This window comes from Chrysochloris asiatica, unplaced genomic scaffold, assembly GCF_000296735.1.
Source record: "Chrysochloris asiatica unplaced genomic scaffold, ChrAsi1.0 scaffold00044, whole genome shotgun sequence".
Taxonomy (NCBI): domain Eukaryota; kingdom Metazoa; phylum Chordata; class Mammalia; order Afrosoricida; family Chrysochloridae; genus Chrysochloris; species Chrysochloris asiatica.
Genome location: NW_006408562.1, coordinates 6578178 through 6605337, shown reverse-complemented (window position 1 = coordinate 6605337; position 27160 = coordinate 6578178). Strand labels below are relative to the sequence as shown.

The 27160-nt window shown below is 41.6% G+C and overlaps 1 protein-coding gene across 1 annotated transcript in view; it reads right to left on the bottom strand.

The window, feature by feature from the left end:
- Positions 1–16156: 16156 nt before the first annotated feature.
- EGFR (epidermal growth factor receptor) overlaps positions 16157–27160 on the bottom strand; it is a 78084-nt gene continuing 67080 nt past the window's right edge. The window contains exons 22-28 of the mRNA XM_006861865.1: positions 22195–22341; positions 20491–20588; positions 19996–20163; positions 19575–19622; positions 18164–18166; positions 17721–17826; positions 16157–16518 (exon numbers count right to left, since the gene is read on the bottom strand). Of these exons, the coding sequence (XP_006861927.1) occupies positions 16157–16518; positions 17721–17826; positions 18164–18166; positions 19575–19622; positions 19996–20163; positions 20491–20588; positions 22195–22341 (932 nt within the window). The remainder of the gene's footprint in view (positions 16519–17720; positions 17827–18163; positions 18167–19574; positions 19623–19995; positions 20164–20490; positions 20589–22194; positions 22342–27160) is intronic.

Below are 27160 nucleotides of genomic sequence, written 5' to 3'. Positions count from 1 at the left end.
ACTACCAGCTGCACCGCGGGAGAAAGATGAGGCTTTCTACTCCCGTACAGATTTACACCCTCGGAAACCCTATACAGGGTCGCTATGGGTCGGAAACGACTCGATGGCACATAACAACAACAACAACAAGGACTGATAACTAAGACAATGCTTAACAAACCATGGAGTTGATTCCAAGTCTTGGTGATCCCATAAGTGTCAGAACTATGCTCTATAGATTTTCCAACAGCTGATTTTCAGAAGTTAATTGCCAGGAGTTTGTTCCACGCTGCCTTCTGAGTGAACTCAAACCACCAACTTTTCAGTTAGAAGAAAAGCTGCTTGACCATTGTGCCACCCACCAACCTGAGTTGCTGAGTAAGGAGAGCTGCTAATGCAGTAGACCTGCAGTACTGGGTCCAAACTAATATGGCACTTTAAATGGCAGTAATCTTCATTTCTCCCTCAAAGTACAATGTGAGGATTAATTCAATACACACACAAGGACTCAGCACATCTGTTCTAGATTTAAAAATCAATATATATTGGTGGTGGTGATGTGCCATGGGGTCAGTTCCAACTCACAGTGACCCTGCACAGGGTTTCTGAGGCTGTAAATCTTCACGGGAGCAGAAAGCCTCATCTTTCTCCTGCAGAGCAGCTGGTAGTTTCGAACTGCCGACCTTGCAGTTCACAGCCTGATTCGTAACCACTACGCTACCAGAGCTCCTTCAATATATATACATATATTATCAAGTTTTATTTTTATTTTTAAAGTTAATGCTTTCATTGATCCCTTTATTAATTAGGAATTTACTGAAATTCCTTTTGATTAATATAATGGCTTTACCGTTCATTAGCTTATCATACTATAAGGGCTTACATGTTCTAGTGTTTTAAATACCAGGAGGGTCATGGTGATGGACAGGTTTCAGCAGAGTTTCTGGCTAAGACAGATTAGGAAGAAAGGCCTGGTAAGTAACTTCTCAAAATCAGCCAGGAGAAACCCTATGGATCACAACAGACTGTTACTGATGTTCTGCAGGACAATGAGCTTCTAGGTTGGAAGGTACGTGAATAATTTCTTTCACAAAGGTCAGCATGATGCTAGCCCCAATGAGGTGAAGGTTCAAACCCTACAGGCACTCCTTGGAAACCCTATACAGAGTTGCTGTAAATTGGAACTGATTCGATGACACTTACCAACAACAACACTTTTTCCTTTAATTATTTTCTATGACATTGGCACTTTATAGCTTGAATCATTTAAATTTTATGTGGTGTATTTTAATATCATTGATATGAATTTTCACTTCATACTCATTATGGTGTATTTTCTTAAGTTGTAACACTCCTACTCCTCAAAATAACTCTGAAATTTTTTTTGAATTGATACAATAATTAGAGAATAATTTGTATCTTTACAATATTAAAACCTTGTATCCATGAATGCTTTATTTTATGCCTTGGTAAAAAGTTGTATGGTTTTGCTTTCATATCATTTTTGTACATTTAGGTTAATTCCTAATTGCTATTGTAAAAGGATTTGTAATAGGGGTCTGTGTCAACTTGACTAGCCCAGGATTTCAAAATGTTTACCAGTTGTTGCTGTTGTTGTTAACGTGCTGTTGAGTCAATTCTGACCCATAGCGACTCTGTATTGGGTTTCCAAGGAGCAGCTGGTGACCTTGCAGTTCAAACGACTTTACAGTCTGACGCATTAGCCCACAGCGCGACACTAGGCCACAGGTTTAGTAGTTAAGACGTGCTTATTCCCATGGTGATGAAACCTAATGCAGACATAGATAACTATGATGGGTAGCAATGAGCAGCCAATCAGTCAAAGGGATGCTTCCTTGGGGGTGTGGTCTGCTCCCAATACAATGGACATGCAGGAACGAGTCACTATGGGTAGGGACGATTGCACTTAACAACAACAATCTTTAGTAATATATACTACATAAAAGGACAATGTTGCAATGCATAAATAGTTTCATCCCAGAAGTGGATTTGAACTACCGACCTAGGATCCAGTGCATTTTTTTTTAAGTGATGGATCTTTGACTAACACTGAGTCCATCACTTACCTGTCAGTTTCTCATACTGTGGTGGCTTGTGTGTTGCTGTGATTCTGTGAGCCATGAGTTTCGCTCTCCTTCCAAGGTCTCTCTGGCTTTAGACAGTTAAATCCTCTGCGCTGTATTGGGTGCATTTTCACTTAGATGTGCCCTTCTGGAAATCAGGCGTAGAAGAAAACTTGTCAGAGTTTATCCTTGCTAGTCTATCAGCCCATTTTTATTTATGTTCAAGAAGGTTAAATTATACAATGGGGAAAGATTAAGGGTAAGGCTTTTGGAGAAATTGTAAAAGAAGCAACCACTTCAGAAATCGAAATTGTTGGCAAAGACTGGCTCCAAATCCACTCTGCAGGAGCTAGACAGATGGCTAGCTCTCCTCTGACCTCCACTCCCACCTTATAGAGTTTTGTTTTTTAATGGTAACACTTCTTCAAGAAAAGAAGAGGTTATACACTTTAGAAAACTGAATGGGCCTTTAGGCTCCTGGAGTCTTTGGGCCTTGACTTTTTAGAGTGTTTTCAGGATCCTTTTGGGCTAAACAGTGACACCCTTTGTTGTTGTTAGGTGCCTGTGAGTTGGTTCCAACTCATAGTGACTCTATGCACAACAGAACCCAATGCCTGGTCCTTGGTTACCCTCCTGTATGTTGTTATGTTTGAGTCTACTGATGCTGCCATTGTGTCAGTCCATCCTGCTGGGGGTCTTCCTCTTTTTCTCTGACCCTCCAATTTTGCAAACATGATATCCTTCTCCAGCGACTGGTCCCTCCTGACAATAAAATATGTCTGAAGTATGAGAGACGAAGTCTGGCCATCCTGGTTTCCAGGGAGCACTCTGGCTTTACTTCTTCTAACATGATCTGTTTACTCATTTGTACTTTTAACATTCTCCTCCAGCACCATAACTCAAATGCATCAATTCTTCTATGGTCTTCCTTATTCATCGTCCAACTTTCTCATGCATCTGAGATTATTGAAAATAGCATGACTTGAGTCAGGTGCACCTTAGTCCTCAAACTGAAATCTTGGCTCTTCAACACTTTAAAAAGGTCTTGTGTAGTGGATTTGCCTAATGCGATATGTTGTTTGATTTCTTGACTGCTGCTTCCATGAGAGCTGATGGTTGATCTGAGCAAAATGAGGTCTTTTACAACTTCAATCTTTTCTCCATTTATATGAATGTTGCTTATTGGTCAATTGGTAAGGATTTTTGTTTTCTTTAAATTGAGATGCAACCCATACTGAAGGTTGTGGTTTTTGATCTTCATCAGTAAGTATTTTAAGTCTTGTTTGTTTTTAGCAAGCAAGGTTGTATCATCTGCATATTGCAGGTTGTTAATGAGTCTTCTTCCAATCCTGATGCCACGTTTTTCTTCATATAATCCAACTTCCTGGATTATTTCCTCGGCATACAGATTGAATAAATACGGTGAAAGAATATAACCCTGTTGCACATCTTTCCTAATTTTAAACCATTTGGGGTTCCCTTGTTCTGTTTGAACAACTGCCTCTTGGTCTATGTACAGGTTCCTCATGAGCACAATTAAGTGTTCTGTAATACTCCTACTTCATGTCAATAAATGTGAAAATGCATCTTCACATCAGCAGTGATATCCCTCGTTCCATGTTCTCGTTTGAATCTGACTGGAATTTCTGTGTGGTGCTGTGGGTTAATGTGTCAGACTGCAAAACCGTTTGAAATGCAATGTCCGTGGCTCAAGCTCACCAGCTGCTCCTCGGAAACCCTATACAGAGTCGCTATGGGTCGGAGCCGACTCTATGGCACTTAACAACAACAAACAAATTGAAGTCTTTGAAAACTGAAATTTTTTCTCTATTTATCATAATGTTATTTATTGGGTCAGTTGTGAGGATTTTTGTTTTATTTACATATAGGTACAATCCATATTGAAGTCTTTGATCTTCATCAGTAAGTATTTTAAATCCTCTTTGCTTTCAGCAAGCAAAGCTGTATCATCTGCGTATCACAAGATTTTAATGAGTCTTCCTGCAATCCTGATGCTACATTCTTCTTCATATAATCGAGTTTCTTGAGTGCTCAGCATACAGATTAAATAAATATAATGAAAAGATACAATCTAGCACACACCTTTCCTGATTTTAAACCATTTGGCATCCCATTGTTCTATTCTAACAGTGCCCCTTGGTCTATGTGCAGGTTCCTCATGAGCACCATTAAGTATTCTGGAATCCCCATTCTTCACAATACCATCCACAGTTTGTCATGAGCCACACAGTGGAATGCATTTGCATAATCAACAAAACACAAGTAAACATCTTTCCTATATTCTCTTTCATCCAAGATCCATCTGATGTTAGCAGTGATATCTTTCATTACATGTCTTCTTCTGAATCTGACTTGAGTTTCTGGCAGCTCCCTGCCGATGAACTGCTGCAATGGCTTTTGAGTGATCTTCAGTACAATTTTACTTGCATGTCATACTAATGCTATTGTTTGATGATTTCCTCAGTCTGTTGGGTCAGCTTTCTTTGGAATGGGTACAAATATGGATCTCTTCAAATTGGTTGGCCAGGTAATTGTCTCCCAAATTTCTTGACATAGATGAGTGAGTGCCTCCAGTGCTGTATCGGTTTTTTGAAAAATTTCATCTATTCCTAGAACCTTGTGTTATTGCTGGTGCCTTCAGTGCTTCTTAGACTTCTCCCTTCAGTGCCATTGTTTCTTGATATATGCTGCCTTTGAAAATGATTGAACATCAACCAATTCTTTTTGGTACAGTGACTCTGTATAATCCTTCCATCTTCTTTTGATGTTTCCAGCATCTTTCAATAGTTTGCCCACGTTGTTGTTGTTAAGTTGTCGAGGCACTACCAAATCATATCAACCCTATGTAGTGTTTCCAAGGAGCAGAGAATGGGTTTGAACTCCAACCTTGTTGTTAGCAGTCCAGTGATTATCCAGTGCTGTACCAGGATTCCATTTTGCCCAGGGAATCCTTCAAAATTGCAACCTGAAGCTTGAATTTTTTTCTTCAGTTCTTTCAGCTGGAGGAATGCTAAGTGTATGCTTCCTTTTTGGTTTTCTAACTCCAGGTCTTTGCATATTTCATTATAATACTTTACTTTGTGAAACCCTTAGTCCCAGGCAATGGGGATTTGGGGATTTAAAGCCTCTTCCCCTTCCTTGGATGGCTCTCTTGCCTTGGGTTGGGGGTGGGAGGGGTAAGAGGATAGAGATGGTGGGTTTGGAACAGAATAGAAACATCTATTTCAAGTCTGCCCTTTCCCCTTGCAAACCATGCACAGATTCTGGGAATTAGGGATTCCTTGCTCAAATGGCTCTAATTGGCTTCCAGAATTTTTGGAGGTCTTCTTAGTACCTTGAATGTTTACTCTAGGCCCAAACGGTGGCAGGATTAATTGGCAAGTGAAACCAATAGGCGGGTTGCACACTCTACACACATTAGTGATGGATCTAGGACCGGGAATGCCTTTTGCTTAAGTTCCAAAGGGTTAACATTCAGGATGGGGCAAGTGGGATCTTTTGTATCCTGGTTTTCTAGTCCGGTGTCCAAGGTAAAGAGAAAGTCCCAAGGCAGAGCAGTACTAAGGGTTTAGAAGTGTGAAACTGGTTGTCCTCCCCACCCCCACCCCCATTTGTACTTCTCAGCATGGTTGATGAGAAGCCTTCAAGATACACAAATGTCAATGAATAGAGTTTGCTTGCAGGCTTTTTAAATTTGTTTTTGAGACCAGCGTAAAAATCACATGTGATTTTTGCTTCTTCTCTTCCCAAGAGTTTGTCCTTTTCTGGGCATAGTGAAAGGACTTAGATGATCTGGAGGAAGAGGTAAGATATTGCAAAGACTGAAAATCTGTCTCCAGAGAGTCAGTCTAAACCCCAGAATGAGGAGAAATTCTAAGACAAACCCCAGGAAGCATAATCAGTTCTCCTTTCCGGATCCTCCCGTTCTGGAAAGTCTCTTCACCCCCAAGACAGTTATACTTACTTTATATGTTTAGTGGCTCAAAGGAAAAGTCTCTTGAAGCTGAAACGCCATCTGTTTAGAACAACTTCAGCTGAAATTCTGGAGGTGATATTATGGTGCCCCAGAGGTTAAGGGTTCTCAGTTGGGATGGTAAACTATGATCTTTACTTGGGATGGCATTTCAGACTCAGAAAGCCAGGGCCCCTGAGTGCCCCCGGCTTTTGCCTCGTTTGCTAAAATTAGACTTTCTAGATATGTATCATTACCACTACCAGTTGCCAAAAAGTGGATTCTGCCTCATGAGGGCCCCCTCCACCCGCCCCGACTCCACCCCACATTTGAGACAGAGTAGAATTATACTTTACAGGGTTTATTAAAGTGTTGGGAACTTTTGGAAGTGGAATGCCATGCATTTCTTCCAAGGCACCTCTGTGTAGATTGAAAACTCCAACCTTTCATTTGTCAGTGGAGCACATTAACCATTTGTTGACTCACGTATGGGACTAAATCCCCTTCTTTTAGACTTTGAGCTCTGAAAATCCCCCTAAGTGTTTGAGTGGTTTATTCCAAGGTGTATTACAGTTGCCATTGTGTGGAGTCTCAGGAGACTAGGGAGGGATGGGATGGAGAGGGGGCTGGTGAACAGAGAGGCAGGGAACGTGCTCCCACCACCGAGGGTACTGGGCCTGAAAGGGAACACTGGGAAATTTCCACTTAGCTCATTCTTCAAGAAGCCGGCCTTGCACATGAAGTTACAGTTTACCCTCAATCCTCTGTTGTGTGTAGGTGATTGATGGCATTCAGACTGAACAACACAAACACAAAGCTCTAATTTTTCTGTAAATGATCAGAGTCAATGCTGGAAGCGTTGGGGATGGGGTGAGCCAGCAGAACCTGACTTCGGCTCCAGGTGTCCTGCGTGAAAGAAACAATATGGGCCATTGTGTGGGAACCAGCTGGTCGAGGAGAAGCAGGCCTGGGAGGGTTGGAGCTTTATTCTCAGGAGTCTGAGCCCACTGGAAAGTTAAAGAAAGTCAAAGCCCCATGGACTCTTCCACTAGGCCCAAGGAGTTGTTTACAGGTGCTAGTTCTAGTGGCAAAATGCTTAACCAAAAGGTTAGTGGTTCAAATCCACCAGTGGCTCTGTGGGAGACCAGGCCTAGTGGTCTGCTCTCCTAAACAGTGTTGCTGTTGTTAAGAGCCATCTCACTGATTCTGATTCATAGTGACCCTGTGTGGGGTTTCTGAGACACAGCTAGTGGGTTTGAACTGCTGACATTGAGGTTAGCAGGTGTTACCAGGAATTCCTCAGGAAGATTACAACTAGGAAACCCTATGGGCAAGTTCTACGCTACCATATCGGGTCACTGTGAGTGGAATTTACTAGACAGCGACCAAAACAAGAACTGCACTTTCTAGAATCGGTTTAAATAACTGTCTCCTCATCATAGTCAGTGTTTCTACCCTGCTCACTTCTATGCCTGGCCATTCTAGCTGCTCAGTTGTTGATACGGGGTCTCTAGTAGTTTTCTCTTCAGTGGTATCATTGACGTCAGTAGTAGGTTGGTGTTTTCTTAGTTGTGAAGATGATTTCACATCCCCTAACGTAGTGGTTGGAGTTCTGGTGTGACGCTGTGGGTTAATGCGCCAGACTGCAAAGCAGTTTGAACTGCAAGGTTGGAGGTTCAATCTCACTAGCTGCTCCTTGGAAACCCTATCCAGGTTCGCTATGGGAGAGAACCGACACAATGGCACTTAACAACAACAATAACAACAACGTAGTGGTTATGAATCAGGCTGTGAACCGCAAAGTCAGAGGTTCGAAACTACCAGCTGTTCCGCAGGAGAAAGATGAGGCTTTCTGCTCCCGTAAAGATTTATGGCCTCAGAAACCCTGTATAGGGTTGCTATGAGTCGGAACCGACTCCACAGCACATAACAACAACAACAACAACGTTCACTTTTGGGAGCTCTTGTGTGGTGCTGTAGGATAAGCACTGGACTACTAACCACAAGGTTAGTGGTTCAAACCCACCAGCCACTCCTTGGAAACCCTATACACAGTTGCTACGAGTCAGAATCAATTTGACAGCACTTAACAACTTTCACTCTTAAAGGTACTACTCATTGACCTCTTTAAGCACTTGAACTTAGAGGCTGGAGTTTTGTAGGGTTATTAAAGAACTATGTTACAATGATTGGAATCCTGGTGTGTTATTGTATGTAGGATAAGCACTGGACCAGAAGGTTGGTTATTCAGCTCACCAGCCTCTCCTTGGAAACCCTATACAGGGTTGCCATAGAAAAATCTCTCCCATCAAAACATTCCTTCTTGACTATGTAGAAAAGGAACAACCAGAAGGGACATTTGGGAAGGACAGTTCTTAGAAAGGAGTGTAAAATCGAGCTGAAGGGTGTAGTATCTGAAGAATTTTATCAGAAAGGAACTGAACAGCATGAATTATAGGAAGCAATCTAGAACGCTAAAAGAAAAGAAAAAGGTATCCTCATCTGGTCTCCAAACTAATTAGCCATTCTTTTCCCATTAAAAAGTTATCAGACGAGAGCATCTGTTGTGGATCAGGTATGATTAATAACTAATATTAACACTGTTGTAACCAAAGAGTACATTATTATTATTATAAGGCAATTATGAGTAAAGAACAATGAATACTATACATCTAAATTTTTAATAATATACAATCATGTTGTGATCAAAAGTATAGACCATATAAAAAAGAGAATCTCATTTTTAATTTGTACAAATATTGCTTCCATTATTGCAAAGCTGTACAATGTTAAACGTACCATCTATCAAAGCTGTAAAGGTATTGCTTGAATGCTTTCTAAAATAAACGAGGTTCCTATTTGCTACTTCTCAGTTACTTTATTATCTCTAATATTGGCCATCAGATTCATAGGATAGCTCAATTTCTGAGCAATTATGTTACCCAACAAGAATATTTTGTAGTCAAATCAGGTCAACAGCATTTCGTTCCTTCTTTATGTTAAATTAGCAAATGCATCTAAAATATATATGCATTTAAGTTCTTGTAGTTTTATCTGCTGGGTGATAGTGTTGTGATTCTGAACACTTCTGCTGGTAATTCAGACAGGACAGACTCATCATGTAAGAGCTGTGCAGATATACATGAAAGGAAAAATACATAACTGGTTGCTTCCATTTTTATCCCAGGCATAATTCATAAAAAAGCATTTTTAAAACATTAAAGCAAGAACCCTTTTCAGGACTCTTAATTTTAGAAAACCCACGTAAATACTTTTACACTCTTCTCAAGCCCACCCCTTGTAATGCAACTGACAGTTTGTGTTTTGTCTTTCACCCTAGGAAATAGGGGTTGCTTGGGTGCTATGAGGAGAGCAACAATTTAGGTTGTACTTGCCACAAGGATGTTCATTATCTGTATTTTACAACGAGTCCCCCTTTAATAGAGAAAACGTGCTTAGGAAATGAAGAGGTATCTGTTCTCTATTTCTTTTCCTTTGCGCTGATTGGTTAGACCAGATTCCCTCCAGTACTTGGACAACCATGTTGAACACTCTTCCCAGGTTCTGAACTCAGTAACTTGATGCTGAGGTCTTTATAGCTTCGAATTTTCTGAATTCTCTGGGTCTGGCAGTCAGTCCTGTGGAATCTTTGTTAACAGAATTCCCTGAAAATTCAGGCACTTGTGCTGGAGGTTCTCAATTTGACTGCACAATGGAATGACTTAAAGAAAAATGCTACCAAGGCGATTCTGACTCTTAGTGACCACATATGTGTCTGAGTGAACTGCACTCTATTGGGGTTTCAATAGTTATGATCTGTCAGAGTAGAGAACCAGGCCTGTCTCCTGAGATGCCTCACTAGGTGGAATTGAACCTCCAACTTTTCAGTTCGCAGCTGACCACACACTAACCATGTCCACCATCTGGAGATACTAGAATGATATTAAAACCCACCGAATTCAACCATCATCAAGTCAATTCTGACTCATAGAGACCGTTTATATAGGGGTGTTAGGAGGGGAGATCTGGCCTGTGGGTTGTACTAGCTGTTGTTGTGAAGTGCCATCGAGTCAGTTCTAGTCCATAGCGACCCTGTATACGGTTCCCAAGGAATGGCTGGTGAGCTTGAACCACCGACTTTGTGGTTCAGACAGACTTTGCAGTACAAGGCTTTAAATCTTTACGGGAGCAGAAAGCCACATCTTTCTCCCACAGAATGGCTGGTAGTTTCGAACTGCTGACCTTGAGGTTAGCAGCCCGACTTGTAACCACTACGCTACCAGAGCTCCTTATTGTTGCTGTTAGGTGCCATCAAGTCAGTACCAACTAATTAAATGTTTTACTAAATATAGCAGGCTAATTTTTAAGTTGATAATTTTTTAAGGCCAGTGAACGATGTTATAAATTTGGGCAGGAAAAACTTCCCCACCCCTGCTATATAGGGTTTCCAAGAATGTGTATCTTTATGGGAGTAGATAGCCTCATCTTGTCCTAAGAAATGGTTCGTGGGTTTGAACTGACAACTTTGTGGGAGCATCTAGTCTGTGATGCTACCAGGACTCATTAGAATGACCTTTGTTGTTGGTATGCGCCGTGGAGTCTGTTCTGACTCCCTGTGCCCTGTACGGGTTTGGGGGCTGTAAACCTTAACAGGAGCAGAAAGTCTCATCTTTTCCCCACGGAATAGCTGGTGGGTTCCAACTGCATACTCTTTAGTTAATAGTCTGATGCATAACCACTAGGGCTCATTGAGTAATCCTGTTGTTGTTAAGTGCTGTTGAGTTGGTTTAGAGCCATAGTGGCCTTGTGTAGACTTTCCAAGGAGTAGCTGGTGAACATGAGCCCCAGACCTTGTGGTTCAAAGCAACTTTGCAGTCCAGCGCATAAGCCCACAGCACCACTCCAGGGCTCTTAGCAGCATTAACAAAGTAGAGATGACTGGGTTTCACTCGCTAGAGAATGAAATTTACTTGGACTGAGGTGCAGCTCAACCTCAAGACATTTCTACACCGCCCCATTGCTTTGGTGTGGTCATGCTCAGACTTGGTAAGATTGTTAATAGATTTCTTTAGGGTTCTCCAAATACTGCTTAAATAGTCTTTATTGGTAAATGGGTAGATTTCAGTTTTAAATATAAAAATAAAATAATTTGTACCCAAGTCAGACTAGTGTATATAAGTCAACAAAGTGCTGTTACTATTACTTTCCTTACATTTACATCCTGGTGTGGTGCTGTAGGATAAGCACTAGACTGCTAACAGTGAGGTCGGAAGTTCAAATCTGGCAGCCGCTCCTCAAAAACCCTTTACAGGTCAGAACCGACTTGATGGCACTTAACAATAGAACACAATCGTGACAGGAGAGTTGACTATCTATAGAATGTAGTTAGATTTTTTTATTGTGGTAACAGACAATAATCCCCTTTAAATTCCATTGTTCCACACAGACTCAACAAGACACAGTTCAGAACAATATTGAAACTAAATGTGCTCTTTCCACCTTTTCTAATTTTACAAATATAAGAGTACGGTTTTTCTTTTCACTATGATGACTGAGTTTAACTCTGCAATGAGATTGTGTCTTAATTATATTACAGAGAGAATATGTATTTCTCTTCCTTCAACTGAATCCCTTTAGACACATATTTTAGTTTCAAATTTTGATCTCCTGCAGCTTTTTGAAAATGAACTTTCCTAAAAACATACCTTGCAAAGTTCAGTGCAACATAGGGGAATAGTATCCCTCAAAAGTTACAAAAAATATACATTTTAAACTCTTATCTGAATGAGCATGCCTTTAATAATAAAAAAGTGTATGCCCTTGATATGCAAGTGTACCTAGTCAGAAAGGCAGCAATTTCTATTCACTAAGGTTTTTATAAGCCCTGGGAAAGGGAATAGAAGCATACCATTATGTTGTAATAAAAATGTGCTTATCCAAAGAAAGAAATATAAGTAGGTATTATCATTATGGGCAATTCCAGAGCAATCACTTAAGAGGAATTGGTTCATTCATTGGGGGAAGAGATTGATCTTTATAATTTACTTTTAATCCACCGATTTCTTAGAAAATATTACGGGTCCCAGGGCTTCATTAACGTTCAGATTTGGGTATTTGTCACTTTCAGAATAAGTGTGGCACTGTAGGATAATGCACTGGACCGCAAGGTTGGTTTGAAACTCCAGGTCAGTGGTTCAAAATCACCAGCTGGGCCTTGGAAACCCTATACAGGGTCACTAAGAGTTGGAATTGACTGCAAGGCACTTAACAACAACAAAAATGATGAATTGGATCTTTGGAATAGCTTCTAGTGGCTGTGTCTTGAGGCATATTTGCAACTGGAAAGTTTTCTATCTGCGACGTCTGGGAATCTCTAGCACAGTGTTTGCTGTATTCCACTTTGACAGGGCTGAGGTCTGCTATACAGTCCCTATAGAATCACTGTAGTTGTTAAGTGCAGCTGAGTCGGTTCTGACTCATAGCGACTCTGTATAGGGTTTCTGAGGAGCAGCAGGTGGGTTTGAACTGCCAACCTTGTGGTTCAAAGTCCATTGCTGATCTTGCAGTGCCACACCAGAAGTCCATGTTGTTGTTAGGTACCATCGAGTCGGTAGTGACTCATAGCGACCCCATGCACAAGAGAACGAAACACTGCCTGATCGTGGACCAACCTCACAATTAAGGATAACTGAAGGAGACCCAACTCTGGTTACTCATTAGAATCACCTGGGGGAGCCTGTGCTCCATTGATTCTCTTGGTCTCAGTTTAAAATCCTTTGTTTTAAACTCAGATGGACACTCTAGTGTGTACTAAATGAGGCCTGCTGAGGTACCGTAGTCTGCTACTTGGGCAACTTGAGTCATCTACCCAGCCTGGTGGTTTCCCTCTCTACAGCCTTTTGTTTACATCAGTGGATCTCAAACTTTTGATATTCATCAGATGACCCTGGGGAGCTTTTAGAAACCCTGGGCCCACCTCAGACCAACTGAATCAGAATTTTTGGGTGCTGAGGAGATTCTGAAGGGCTTAAGTTTGGGAATGGATGCTTTTTCTGTTTTTATAGTCATAGTTTATTGATATCTGTGATGTTTTGGTAAGAGTGGACGGAGGCACATTAGGAACCTATAACAATACGTTACGCCTTGTTATCATTACCTGGAATGGAATATATTGCCTCTACTTGCTCCTAGTATAAAATCAGTAACAACCCGGGTACAGAGCAAATGACCGTGGGTACTGATTGAGGAAGACACAACAGACAGATTCTCTATAGGACTTTATGGCTTTATCATCAATGAGGAAGGACCAGAGGGGCAGAGTTCAGTGTTGAGATCGGCTCCATTTGTAATACTGAGACTACTGGAACCTTGCTGAGCTCTCCTGATTCACCCATAATGACCTGGTGGGCTCTTTGCTGAGGGCTGTAGCTCTCTGGGCCCCACAAATCTTCCCACTCCTTCCTGGGCAGAGGTAGTGAGAAAATTCTGGGAAGTATTTCCTCCTTAAATTGAATAGAGTTGAGCAAAAAAAAAAATATATATTTTTTTGAGGTATATCGAAATACAAAGGAGCAGAAAAGAAAACTTGAATAGTTTTTGCTGTTTATTGTGTTATAGTAAAATATTTCAAGTTACAAAAATACTAAGATTTTAACTGCTACAATTTGACTGGCTTACAATTGTCCTCCCTCAACAATCCTGTTTCTTTACAAATAAGTGATAACAGATTGTGAGTCTGCCTGCTTCCCAGCTGTGAATACACATCTAATTGATTATCATTTAGTGATCGATTTTGTACTAATGTTTTGAGGTGAACTGATAATGAAAGTAGATTTCTGACAATGTCACAAAATATCAATTATTAGAAATGTTGCTTAATTGTGTCACTGATCATTCTGAAAGAAGACAGCCCCAAAGTCCCACTGAATGGCCTTGTGGGAAATTGAGGACTGCTTCATCATGCCTTAGTCCCATGGCTTAACTCTGTCTTTAAACCTACTTTTTTGGTGGATTCCTTTGTTAGGTGCTTCTAAAACAGGGTTCCCGCTATGGGGAATGCCTTTCCCCATTTCCCTCATGATTAAAACCCTGGTCATCTTTTAGGACCAGCTCCAATATTTCTTCCTTAAAGCATCTTCTCAGGTAGGTTTAAATAAACAAATCTCTCCTGCTCTGTGTTTTCTTAGTGCTTGGCTAAAATGCTGTTTCTAGCATTTGCCATATTGTTTCCAACTTAGTAGTTATAAATTCATTCATTTCCTTTTTTAAACTGTGAGTTCCTTGGAGTTAAGGGTTATGCTCTTATTTTTGTGTTCCTAGTACCTGTACCAGGCATGTATTTACAAATGGAATGAAGTTGAATAGCTTTATTTCCATTGAGAAAAAAATCAAACATTTTGGTAACTGTAACGCCTTGCTTCATCTGGTTCATAAATAATTTAAAACCGCTCTGAAGCTTTTCTTCTTTGAGAAACTGGATGGGAGGGATGTTGAAGGGGTGTGAAACAACTTTTATCAGGGGTTGCCATTGACCCATCAGGCTGGAGGGACACACAGGTGAGACCAAAAAGTTGATCCTGACTAGCTGGGGGTCCAAATGGGTTGAATCCTCCAATTTATACTGGAAGTGGTGTAGGCAGGGAAAAGAACTTTTATGTATGAGAATATCTAGATGTTGTTGTGAAGGCATAAATGTCAAACTCTAATTTCCACTTAAAAATCCCACACTATAACTAATTATCTCCTATTTGCACCTGTGGAATGACCTACAAGGGCCTGGTTCATAAATTCTTCCAGAGTTGCCACAGGATCTAGACCCTTTTTTCACAAACACCAAAGAGAAGCATTTGAGGCAGCTTATCTGGGAGGACCAACGTACCCTTCAAGTTAAAAAAAAAAAAAAAATGAAGTAAAAAGAAACTTCTTTATATGCTCCAGAGGACTTGCTGCATCCACCTGAGCCTCAAATTTATCAGACTTTGCCAGTTTGATTGCCAATTACATTCCTGTGTGAACGTTCACATTTTCATTTCATCTGAATCAAAGGCTACTGTTTTGAATGCTGATGAATCTGAGTTATTCTTTGCTTTATCATCTTCTTTTGCTGAGTTTATGATAGCAAGACAGGAAAAAGCATATCGAGTTTCAAAACCATGGAATGGAAACTAAACAAGCAAGTCCAACAGTTGAGTAATTAGAAAACAGTAGACAAATGACAAGAAAGCGTAAGTACCATGGGGACATTTACACAAAATAAAGTCTGAGGATGACAACTCTCCTCTCCTTTTTCACCCAGGCAGGGAAAAAGTGGCTTTTGTACCCTTTTGTACCATGCCATGGTTTCATACAGAACCAACCACCCTGCTCAGAACATGGAGACTTCTGGCTTTTTTAATTCTCTTGAGATGGCAGAGTCCAAGAAACCAAGGCTTAGTTGGAAGACTTCTGACCCATGTTCTTTGATCCCAGGAGCCTGGGTAATCAATGCTTCCAAGCAATCTTCTTCCTCATTGAAAGAGCCCATTAACAGCAAAATCAACACTGACAATTAAAAACCCAAAGACCCCCAAACAAATTCCTTTTCATATTCACTCACTCTCACACACACACACACACACACACACACACACACACACACACACACACACACACACACAGGTTTGTTTGTTTTCTAAATATACCTCACTGAAAGGTAAACTTCTGCCCAAACAGACACACACACACACACACACACACACATGTTTGTTTGTTTTCTAAATATACCTCACTGAAAGGTAAACTTCTGCCCAAACAGACAACCTCCTTGTTAGGTGCCTTTTTTTTTTTTTTTCTTTCAGCGTTTTATACATGTCATTCCATTGTTTCTTGCATGCATTCTTTCTTAGTCTTTATTTTTTTTTTTTGGAAGTCTTGAAGAGTCTGAAGACAAAGAAATGTACCTGCAACTCCCCAAAGGGCTTCTGAATAGGTGGATACTTCCTGGCTGGAAGATGGGACATTTAAAACAAATGGGGCAAAATCAGTCCACAGGCCTGAGAGTTCACTTGGGCATAGCTGCCTTGCCTTGGTCCAGGGTGGCTGAAGAGTCTGCAATATTTATGGCTGATATTTTCCTCCAAGGTCATGCTCCAATAAACTCACTGTTTGGTGGTGCAACCCTTAGGTATTCTGCATTTTCAGCGGCAGGAGCCTTAAACACGCCGTTTGGCTTGGCTTCCTTGGGAAAGAAGTCTTGTCGGTAGTCAGGGTTGTCCAAGCTGATTTGGTGGTTGCCCTTCTGGGCCCAGTAGGCGGGGCTGTCAAATACGCTGTTGACACAAGCAGGCTGGATGGTGTTGAGATATTCGGGGTTCTCTACCGCATTGCTGTGGGGGTTTTGGTAGTGAGGGTCTCTTCCAGGGGCTAGATTCAGAGGCTGGTTGTGGTAGACGGGGTTCTGGACAGAGCCAGCAGGCCTCTTGGGAACAGATTGGTTTATGTACTCTGAAATCAAAAAGAAATATATTTTGAAATTGGAACTGAAATGATCAGCAGACTATCATCCTTACACAATTGATGGCAGGATTCATAATTTGGATGTTGTGAATGTTTCAATGAGGAAAATGATGGCAAAGGGGAGGGAAGACAGGGGAGATGACTCTTTTGCTGTTGTTGCAAAAGAAATTTCCTTCTTTCATGTACTTCACAAAGCAGTGGTTACAGTTGCCTTGAACAAAGATGACGTTCTCAGAGGATCACGTGCCTTGAGAGAAGTATGTGTGCGCAGTGTGTCCACATGTAATGGTGTGGTATGTGTGTATCTGCATGTGTAGGGGTAGTGGTGGGCAGGCTGGGAGGGTCTGGAGATAAAGCTTACATTAGGAAAACACATTCTTTCACAGGCTACGAATGGAACCAGGAAAGGAGAAGAGTCAAACCTGTCCTTCCTGTGAACTGCTCTGCTCTAAATTCTAGAAAATCTGCAAGTTATTTTAGTATTAATTATTAATAATAATGAAGTTTATCATGATGTGTATGATGGAGTCCTGGCGTGGCTCTGTGGGTTAATGTGCTGTACTTCAAAGTCAGTTTGAACCGCAGGGTCGGCGGTTCAAGTTCACCAGCTGCTCCTAGGAAACCCTACACAGGGTTGCTATGGGTCGGAACCGACTGGATAGCACTTAACAACGATATCATGATGTGTAACCATTATTATTACCTACTTCATAATTTTCCTATCACCCTTCACAGAATTTCCTGAAGCAGCAAGTCCCCCTTTCTTTCCTCCCCCTCACATCTGCCCTCAGTAATTATTACTAAACTTTGGTCTCTCTGTCTATCTTAGATAGCTCATATAAGTGGAATCAGACAATATTTGTCTTTCATTGTTTCATTGGCTCTACTCAACCTGAGATTTTCCCAAGTTTAACATGGATCAGGGCATCATTGCAGATTCATTATTGGAAAAAACCTACAGATGGTTTAACCTGAACCCGACTAGATCTCAATAGAGACCTCAGATGTGCTCAGTCATTTTGTACTTGTCTCTTACTCCCTCAATGGTGTCTGCAAATTTTCTAGCATCAGCAACCCTGAATCAACACCAGGCACCTCAAAGGGAAGGAAATGCCTAGCATGGCCACCAAAGGACTAAGACCAGCTGCTGCTAGGAAGCTGAGGCATTGTTTCCAGAGCAAGCCACTCACCTGGCACCGGAAGGAAGTTGTTGTCGATGCTCTCTTCAGTCAAGGCTCCCGTGGGGTCAGAACTGTACCGTTGTAAGAAGTTGTCCTCTGGGATGGGGCAGCTCTGCTGGTGAGGGAAAAAATAGCAGGTGAAAAAAAACCCAGTGCTTTTCAAACTTTAGTGTACATCAAAAAATCACCTGAATCAGAGCTCAACTAGAAGAAGAAAGAAGAGGAAAAAGACAGTAATCTGATACAATTTGATGAACCTGACCTACACCTATGGACGTAGGTTCCCAAACCTGACCAACACCTATGGACGTAGTAGCTCAAAAGAGGGAACAAACCTTTACAACAGGGATCATTCCCACCCCCTCAATACACAGAGTAGACAGGGATGGGCAACTTGGGACACTGGTTACCCAAAATGGGGGGGCTACAATGGCAAGAAGTGACTGGCTTACAAGCTTTCAAGAGGGAGCCTAGATCCAGAGGGCTTGAAGGAAGGTAGAATCTCCACTAAGTAGTATCCAATCTGTCTGGGCAGGGCTAATGAAAGGAGATGGGGATAGGTCCCTTGTGGTATAATGGTGAATAATCGTTATCAGGACTGACAGTGAGGGTTGGAAATGTAAAGGTGGATGTTTTGTAGCAAAAGGAGGGGAGCGATTGATTTTGCAGTCTAGGTGCAGAGGTCCCTGTAACTATCAAGTGAGAAGAGCGGAGAGTGGGACCCTACCCAGAGAAGCAGTGATGCCAGAGATGGAGGCAGAGTCGATGACATGGAGAGATGGAGCGGCTGGGGACTTCAGACCCAGATAGGGAGAGGGGCTGTGTGCTGACCACTGGTGGAAGAGGGGGCAGGTTTGCAGGGTATACCCTTTGGTTGGCTGGTTGATGATGAGGGGATTGTAATCATGGCAATGAAACGATATACGATAGGATGAATGTAAAGCTAATGTTCTCCCATGTAAACTATCACATAATTCACAATAAAACATTAAAACAAAATCACCTGAGATTATGTATTAAAAAGTAGATTCTCATCCACATTTGGATCTGGGGCAGGACCTGGGATTCTGCATTTCTAGTGAGACACTCCCCCGGCAATGTCAAGTTGGTTGGTTCACAGATCACAGGGCAAGTAGCAGGACGTGGCCAATGCTATCCAGTGGAACTTTCTGGTACAATGCAAATGTTCTACATGCTGCTAGCAAACACTTGAGATGTATGGGGAAGTTATATTAAATTTTAGTTAATTTTTGTTAACTAAAATTTGAATATCAATAGCCATATTTGGCTGGTGGCTTCTGTATTGGACAGTCCAAATCTAGATCAAGGCTTCCACCTTCTAATACATCTGTCTTTGAAAGGTTGGGTCAAAGACAGAATGCAGGGCTTCATCCCCCAGGAGCCTGGTTTAGTATGTTGGGGTGGTGGTCTGGGAAACTGCATTTCTGACAGCTGCTGCAAACAGCTGCCTTATGAATCCTTGCGCATGGCACAGATGCTAACTTCCTGCTTTAAAGTAGTGCTCAAGGAAGTTATGAAGGGATGAAAGCAAACAGGAAGGAACATCAAGATTGCTTTTGTCAAGATGGGCATTTTCTATGTAGGGTGGTGGCGGTGGTTATGTGCCGAGTTGGTTCCGACTCATAGTGAGCCCTGCATAGGGTTCCCAAAGCTGTAGATCTTTATGGGAGCAGAAAGTCTCATCTTTCTCCCACTGACTGGCTGATAGTTTCCAACTGCTGACCATGAGATTAGCAGCCCGACTCATAACTACTATGCTACCAGAACTCCTTTTTCTATGCATAAGAGAGTGATAATGCAGAGTCACTGCTTAATTCTGGCTTATTTGGTGTTCATACATACCCCATTTCGATCGATGCAAGCCACGGTGGAATTGTTGCTGGTTGTGCTCTGAAAAAGAAACAGGCATGTTGGCCATGGCATGCTTGTATAGGCTTACCCACCACCACAGACAGCAGGTCTTCTCTGGTTCTATATTTAAAGATGCTGAATTTTTGTCTTGAATTTAACTTTACAACAAAGGTTGTGTTCTGATTTAATTTGGATCCTGAGCTGACCTAAAAAGACTACTCTCAAGTTGTCGCTGTGCAATGAAAACACTTACTAGGTTGATTTAACCCACTCTGACTTTGGCTCTGCCATTGGGTTACAATTTACTTCCTCATCTCTATTTGAGTTCTGCTACTTGGGACCTGGTTTTCTTTAAAATTCAGTTTGTTCCCACCAGTAGAACCAACTTGAGAGAGAGTGAAAAGATTCATACCAGAGAGTTTAAGAGGGGAGTTCGAGACGTGGAAGGACTGTTGAAGAATCCCTGCTGGGGAATGAGGTACTCATCCGCGTCTACAATATCTTCCATGTCCTCTTCGTCCATTAGGGCGCGGTAAAAATTTGAGTCTGTGGGGCTTGGCAGATGCATTCGCTCATCCCCCTGGTGCAGAAAGTTTGAGACCATTAGAAAGGTTAGAAAGGTTGATTGATGAGGGAGTCTACTTCTACTGCAGGGCCAGTCTGCTTGCCAACCTAGCTGTAGTAAGACCCTTGTTTCTCTGAAGTATCACTACTTTCCAGCATTCCCTCAAATGACGACATTAAAACTTCACATAGTTCACAACTTGGCCTTTGGCTTAACCAATACTTGTTCTAAGGTTCTGGAGTTAATGATGTGACCCAGGAGACAGTAAGGCCATGCTGGCATATGGTGGAGGCCTCATTAGAGGGATTTTTCCTAGTGAAAATGCACACTGAGGTCTGGTACCTGAATGACAAGGTAGCGCTGAGGGTCACGGGCCATTTTGGAGAATTCAATGATCAACTCACGGAACTTTGGGCGGCTATCTGCATCGATCATCCAGCCTGGGGAAAGAACAAGAAAAAAACCAATGTAATGAGAATTTAGGAAGAAATGAGAGAAAGTATTCTTTAAGGCGTTTAAGATGCGACCCTTTTAGACAAATAACTGATAAAGAAAAGCTAACTTGGTGGTAGACCCTCCAGTGTGGAAAACTAGCATGGATTAAAGCTAAAGACTATGACATAATAGATTTGAATCCGAGTCACAAAAATATCCTTTAACTTTTCTATGATCAGCATGTTTGCATTACTACCTTAGATGATACAGGAGTGCTGTTACTATTCCCCATTTCCACCTATGAGCTATTTTAACTATAGGAAGTCCTTGTGTATAATTTACATATTACATTTCTATCGATGTTCATATCTATATTCAAGTGATGTGTTTCAAATTGGAAAACAGATTCAGTTTAGGGAAACAGAAAGACTTCACAGAGCTTGGAGGTGGGGAGCCCTATGCCCTGTGCTTTCATTGTTTTCCATACTCAGTAACTATGCATGCTTGGGTGGTACACGTGTCAAAGCACCTACGAAGACAGGCCTGGTATTGTGCCTCTGAAACATCACCCACGGGAAACCCCGTGCCTAATAGCTCTATCCTGACACACGTGGGGTTGTCATGAGTCAGAATCAACTTGACAGCAACTGGAAAGGTGAGAATGATGTGTGCAAACGAGAGGGGTGGCTATTTCGGTGCCTGCCTTATGAAGACCCTTGTGCTACCCACGCTAGTGTATTTGCACAGTGATCTAAGTCGAGATTAAACAAGCTGGAGGAACAGCTATGAACTGGAAATCTTGCAGTCTCTTGAGGGTTCACATTTATTTTCCATCAGCGGGATGTCAAGCTATTTTAGGCCAGACTGCTCTGTGACCTTAGACAAATCATGTAAACTTCTAGGATCTCAGCTTCCTCAACCCAAAGCAAGGAAGTTAAAATAGATTAACTTTGTGGTTTAAAGTTTAGAAGGGAAGAATATTTATATTAACTTGGCCTTATCATATTCCCCATGCTACCTTCTTATGTAAACACTTTAAAACACACGTGTTTTCCTCTCCAGAGCCTACTGAATTGGTGGAATTTTGGTGGTTCTGGTCAAATAATAGCATCAATCAAATTACACACTCTTATTTGGATTCAAATGCTTAAATGCCAACACTGCAGAAGACCTCACATAAATCCACTGGCTGAAAGGTTTAAGTCAAAGCAGAAATGTTGATTCTATTAGCCTCATGTGGTTACTCATTGTTAAGACATTTTTCGAACATTCTTCAGTCTCTCTGGTAACAGGCTTTACAATGTGGGGCAGCTTGGTATTTCATTGAGCCCCTTGAATAATAGGATATTTTGAAACAGCACTTGGGTTTATTTATGTGTAAGCATGGGCAAATGTCAGGTCAGAGTGTGGAATGAGTCAGCAAGTACTTTCTGAAGAACGCTTGGGGGGGGGGCATTTGCAGCTGTTTGTGGGTGATGCGCATGCAGTTCTACAGGGTATTGGAGCCTACAGTTGTTTGGCTAACATCAGCAGAGACTTCACAGCCACTAAAAGGTGTTCTGAATGCCAAGCCCAGCTCAGCGAGGGCGGAGGCCACCTCAGCGCACTCACACTTGACCATGATCATGTAGACATCGATGGTGCATATGGGTGGCTGGGGAAGGCGCTCTCCTTTCTCCAGGATAGATGAGATCTCGCTTGCAGGGATTCCATCATAAGGCTTGGACCCGAAGGTCATCAGCTCCCAAACTGTGACACCTGAGATGCAATCAAATAAAATTACGTTATCAAACAGAGCCTCAGTTCATCTCTCTGTAAAGTGGGCTAGTAACAATGCAGACACACCTTGTTTTATTGCACCTTGCTCTACTGAAATTCACAGCTATTACGCTGCATTAAGCAAGTCCGGTGGTGAGATTTTGTTTCTAACAGCATGTGCACATTTTAGCAATTCTCATATTTCAAATTATTTCATGATGGTATTGAACACCAGGAGTGGAGTTGTAGTATAAACACTAGACTGTGAATCATAAGGTCAGTGGTTCAAACCCAGCAGCTGCTCCTCAGAAATCCTACATAGGGTCGCTATGAGTCAGAAACAACTCAGTGACACTCAACAACAATAGTGCCCATATAATATTGTTGTTAAGTGTCGTCGAGTCTTGAACCGCTGACCTTGCAGTTCAAACCAACTTTACAGTCCAGCACATTAACTCACAGCAGTGGACAACCAAGAACCAAACAAAAAACACTGCCCATTGAGTTGGTTCTGACATGTAACAAGCCTGCAGACAGAGTGAAACTACTCCATAGGGTTTCTGAGACTGTGAATTTTTACTGGTGCAGATAGCCTCACCAGGAGATGGTTAGTGGGTTTGAACCACTGACCTTGTGGTTCGTTACAGTCCAACACTTAATCAGTGCCTGCTGCAACACCAGGGCTCCTAACAGACTACAATGTAGTGTAAACACAACTTTTATACTTACTGGTGGTGGCGGTGTGCTATGGAGTCAGTTCTGACTCAGCAACCCTGTACAGGGTTTTTGATACTGTAAATCTTTATGGAAGCAGAAAGCAAAAAGCCTCATCTTTCTTCTGCTGAACCACTGGTAGTTTCTAACTGCTGACCTTGAGGTTAGCAGCCTGACTCCTCACCACTTTGCTACCAGATCTCTTCATTAGGAAGCCAAGAAATTCATATGACTTGCTTTATTGCAATATTCACTGCATTGCGGTGGTGTGGAACCAAACCCATAATGATCTGAGGTATGCCTGTATATCTGTCTGAAACAGTGGTGTGTGGATCAAGTAAGATAATATCACTGAAATGATTAGCACAATGCTTGGCATTGTGACCAAGTGACCCAATAAAGTGAACTTTAATAATAATAATAAACACAATTATAATAGAAAATATAAGTGACTTCCATCTATGGAAGGGCAAGGATGAAGATTTTTAACAAGGTACTAAAATGCAATGATTTTAAGTCATATTGAAAAAATAACAAATGGAAAGCATGTGGTAAAAAACTCATTCTTTTCACTGAAACAAACTAACTAACCCTGTATTTTTATTTCAGAGTTATTCAATTGTAACTAAATAGAAATTAGAGCAGTAATAAATTTAGGGGTCCTGGTGTGGTACTGTGGGTTAATGCACTGAACTGCAAGGTCCTAGGTTGAAGCTCACCAGTCGTTCCTTGGACGCCCAGTACAGGGTCACTATCCATACCAACTCGATGGCATTTAACAATCACAACAACCTCCAAGTTCTGTTAGTCCTTCATCTTGGTGTCTTCTTTGTTAGAATTCTACACTTACAAAAGCCTTAGGGCCCCTAGGTTCCTGTTGTCCCTGTCTTGATATCACAGGTGGTCTATGATGCCAGTAGGGATGACCATAGTGGGACTGAGCCCTGAATCCCTGATTATCTGAGAGTGGCAGACACAGGAATCCAGTAGCGATTGTTGATCCACATTGTCTTCAGACTTGGCCTCTGGATAGAAATGAACCCACAACTGTTAGGAGTTTCAGAAGACTTTCCAAAATGGAATTACCTGAATTAATATACAGAATGCAGGGTTGCAAATGGAGGGAGAGTGGCAAGAAAATGAAATTTTGTCTTTTCCCTGACACAGTCAACATGACTTGGTGAGAAAAAGGCACTCTAATTTCTAGATGGAAAGTCTGTTACTTGTTTAAACAAGGTGTTTACAAGTGCAGTGAATTTCTGTGGAAAGATAAGGTTAGTTCATGTTTGAAGAAAAGAAAAATGTGTGTGTAACTTGGTGGTAGGGTAAAAACTGCAGCTTGGTGTGAATTCTCTTTTCAACTCCTACATGGAACACACTGGGTCCCCAACTTATTAAGATGAATGTTTTGTTGACTGAGAACTAGAGAGTGGCACACCAGGATCTGCTTTAAAGTTCTTTTGTTCGAAAACCTTTTCATTGTGAATTGAATGAAGGTTAACAGAGCAGATCACCTGTTTCAGTCAACAAATCATATGCTTCGTTTTCTCCCAATGATTGTGATCCGCTCGATTTAACATCACTTATTCCAATTCCTCCCTTTGGTTCTTATTTCCATTCCTCCTTTTTTCCCCTACCCTTCAACTTTATATAAGGAATTTTGTCTTTAGCTAAATGCTGCCCTTTTGATCTTGAATGGCTGACCATTCTATGGTGTGTGTACCCGACTAGTGTTGTTGTTCTCTATAGAGCTACCTACTGCTTGTCTGAACATTGAACCATGGGGTGAGTTCACTTCCAGACCTGAAGGGGGCCCAAGGACCATAGGCTCAGGGTTCTAACTGACCAGTAAGCCTTATCTCTTATGCTTTTAAGGTTTCCCCTGCATTTTCTTCAACACTATCCAGTCCCTTCTAATGTGTTCCCATTTCAGAGCAGTTGTTAGTGGTTGTTGTTGTTAAGTGACATTGAGTTGGTTCCGACTCTTGCCAACCCTGTGTAGAGTTTCCAAGGAGCAGCTGGCGAGTTTGATCTGTTGACCTTGTAGTTCAAACCGACCTCATGGTTCAGTGCATTATCCCATAGTGCCACAGCAGATTATGATCCAGTTCTTCTGGTTTCCGGTTTATGGAGACTGGCGGTTAAATGGCCTATAACTATTAATGAGACCGTCTAATACTTTATATGAACTGTTTCCAAACATCTTCCATTTTCATCACTCTTCTTTCTTCTGCACACAGAGAGACCAACAGTTGCACCTTAGATGGTTGTTTATGAGCTTTTATGATCCCAGTAGCTACTCACTAAGGTAGGCTGTAGAGCATGAGATTTGTGGACTATTATTGACCATTTTGTCCCCCAAGACTATGGTCTTGAACCTCCAGGGCCCAGCAAATTATTCCTTTGAGGTGTTTGGTAATATCTAAGAAGTTTTCAAAAATTTCCATCTATGTTTTACCACAAGGAGCTCTGGTAGCATAGTAGTTACATGTCGGTTGCTAACCTAAATGTCAGCAGTTCGAAACTACCAGCTATTCTGCTGGAGAAAGATGAGGCTTTCTGCTCCAGGAAAGAGTTACAGCCTCAGAAACCCTATATAGGGTTGCTATGAGTCGGAACCGGCTCCACAGCACACAAGCACCCTCACCCCCACCATGTTCACCAAATTCATAGATATGTTTTCAGTAAATGTGCAACCATCCTCTGTCAACAGGATATGCTTTGGAAACTAAAAACTCAGACTCAATATAAACATTTCAGTGTCCTCCATTGAGAGCAGGTAACATTGAAAGAGTAACGAATGACACGACTTCTTCCAATGAGATTAAAGACATGTGACCTCTGTATGTATACTCAGTGTCTGATCCTGGTCACAAACATTCAGAGGTACTAAGTCACTGAATTCAAGAGGGTTTTCATTTCTTTCACAAATGAACACCAGGTGTGGAGTGTGTGGAGCACAGAGGACAAGGGAAAGAGTGAGATCCCAGGACCAGAGCAAGTTTGGAGGGGCGACACCACGCATCAGCTTCTTGATCACGCTACGATGTTATTTGGAACACACTGGAAAACCAAAGAAGGCTGCTAATCAGAGAAGTAAAAGTCTGGTCTAGTTAAAAGCTATGCGTTGGCTGCTGTCTGGAGAACAGAGCACACAAGTATAAAGCAGGACTGGAGAAGGTAGATCACTGGTGTGGTGTCCTTGAGGAATGGTGGTGGTTGGGACTGTACGTGACAATGAGAATTATGGGGACCAGATAGGGGAGTGGGAAAAAGTAACACTTTCCCCATTATTCAAAAGGAAAAACCTGTCTTGAAATCGAAAATAACTTGGTATCGGCATGCCTTTGCTACAAATAGTTCATGAGTGATTTTGGTTTTATGAAAATGACAAAACTTCTCTTCATAATTCTTTGCAATAGCTTTCCCCAAATGTACACTGGAGTCCCTGGGTGGTACACAGGTACATTAAAAAATAAAAATTTAAAAATCACTTATTTACACACAAACACAAAGATACCTGCCTTCGTAAAAACCTATGTTCTTGCAAAAGAGATAAACAAAAGTCTGTGATCTAGGGACAATTATTTGGTATATTAGAAAATAGTATTATATATATATGAGTCCTGTAGGATAAGCACTAGACTACAAGGTCTGTTTGAATCACAAGGTTGGGGGTTCAAACTCACTAGCCGTTTCTTAGAAACTCTATACAGGGTCATTGTGAGTCAGATCCAACTCGATGGCACTTAACATATATATATATATATATACACACATACATACACACAGTCCTGGTGTGGCACTGTGAGTTAATGTGATGGACTACAAGGTTGGTTTGAACCACAAGGTCAGTGGTTTAAGTTCACCAGCTGCTCCTCAGAAAGCCTATGCAGGGTCGCTATGAGTCAGAACCAACTCCACACAGTACACAACCATCACCACAATCACCACCACAATATACTGTTGTTGCTGTTAAGTACTGTTGAGTTGGTTCCAAACCATAGTGACTGACACTGTATAGGGTTTCTGAGGATCAGCTGGTAAGTTTGAACCGCCGACTTTGCAGTTCAAACATTGACACCCAGCTCCACACCAGGACTCT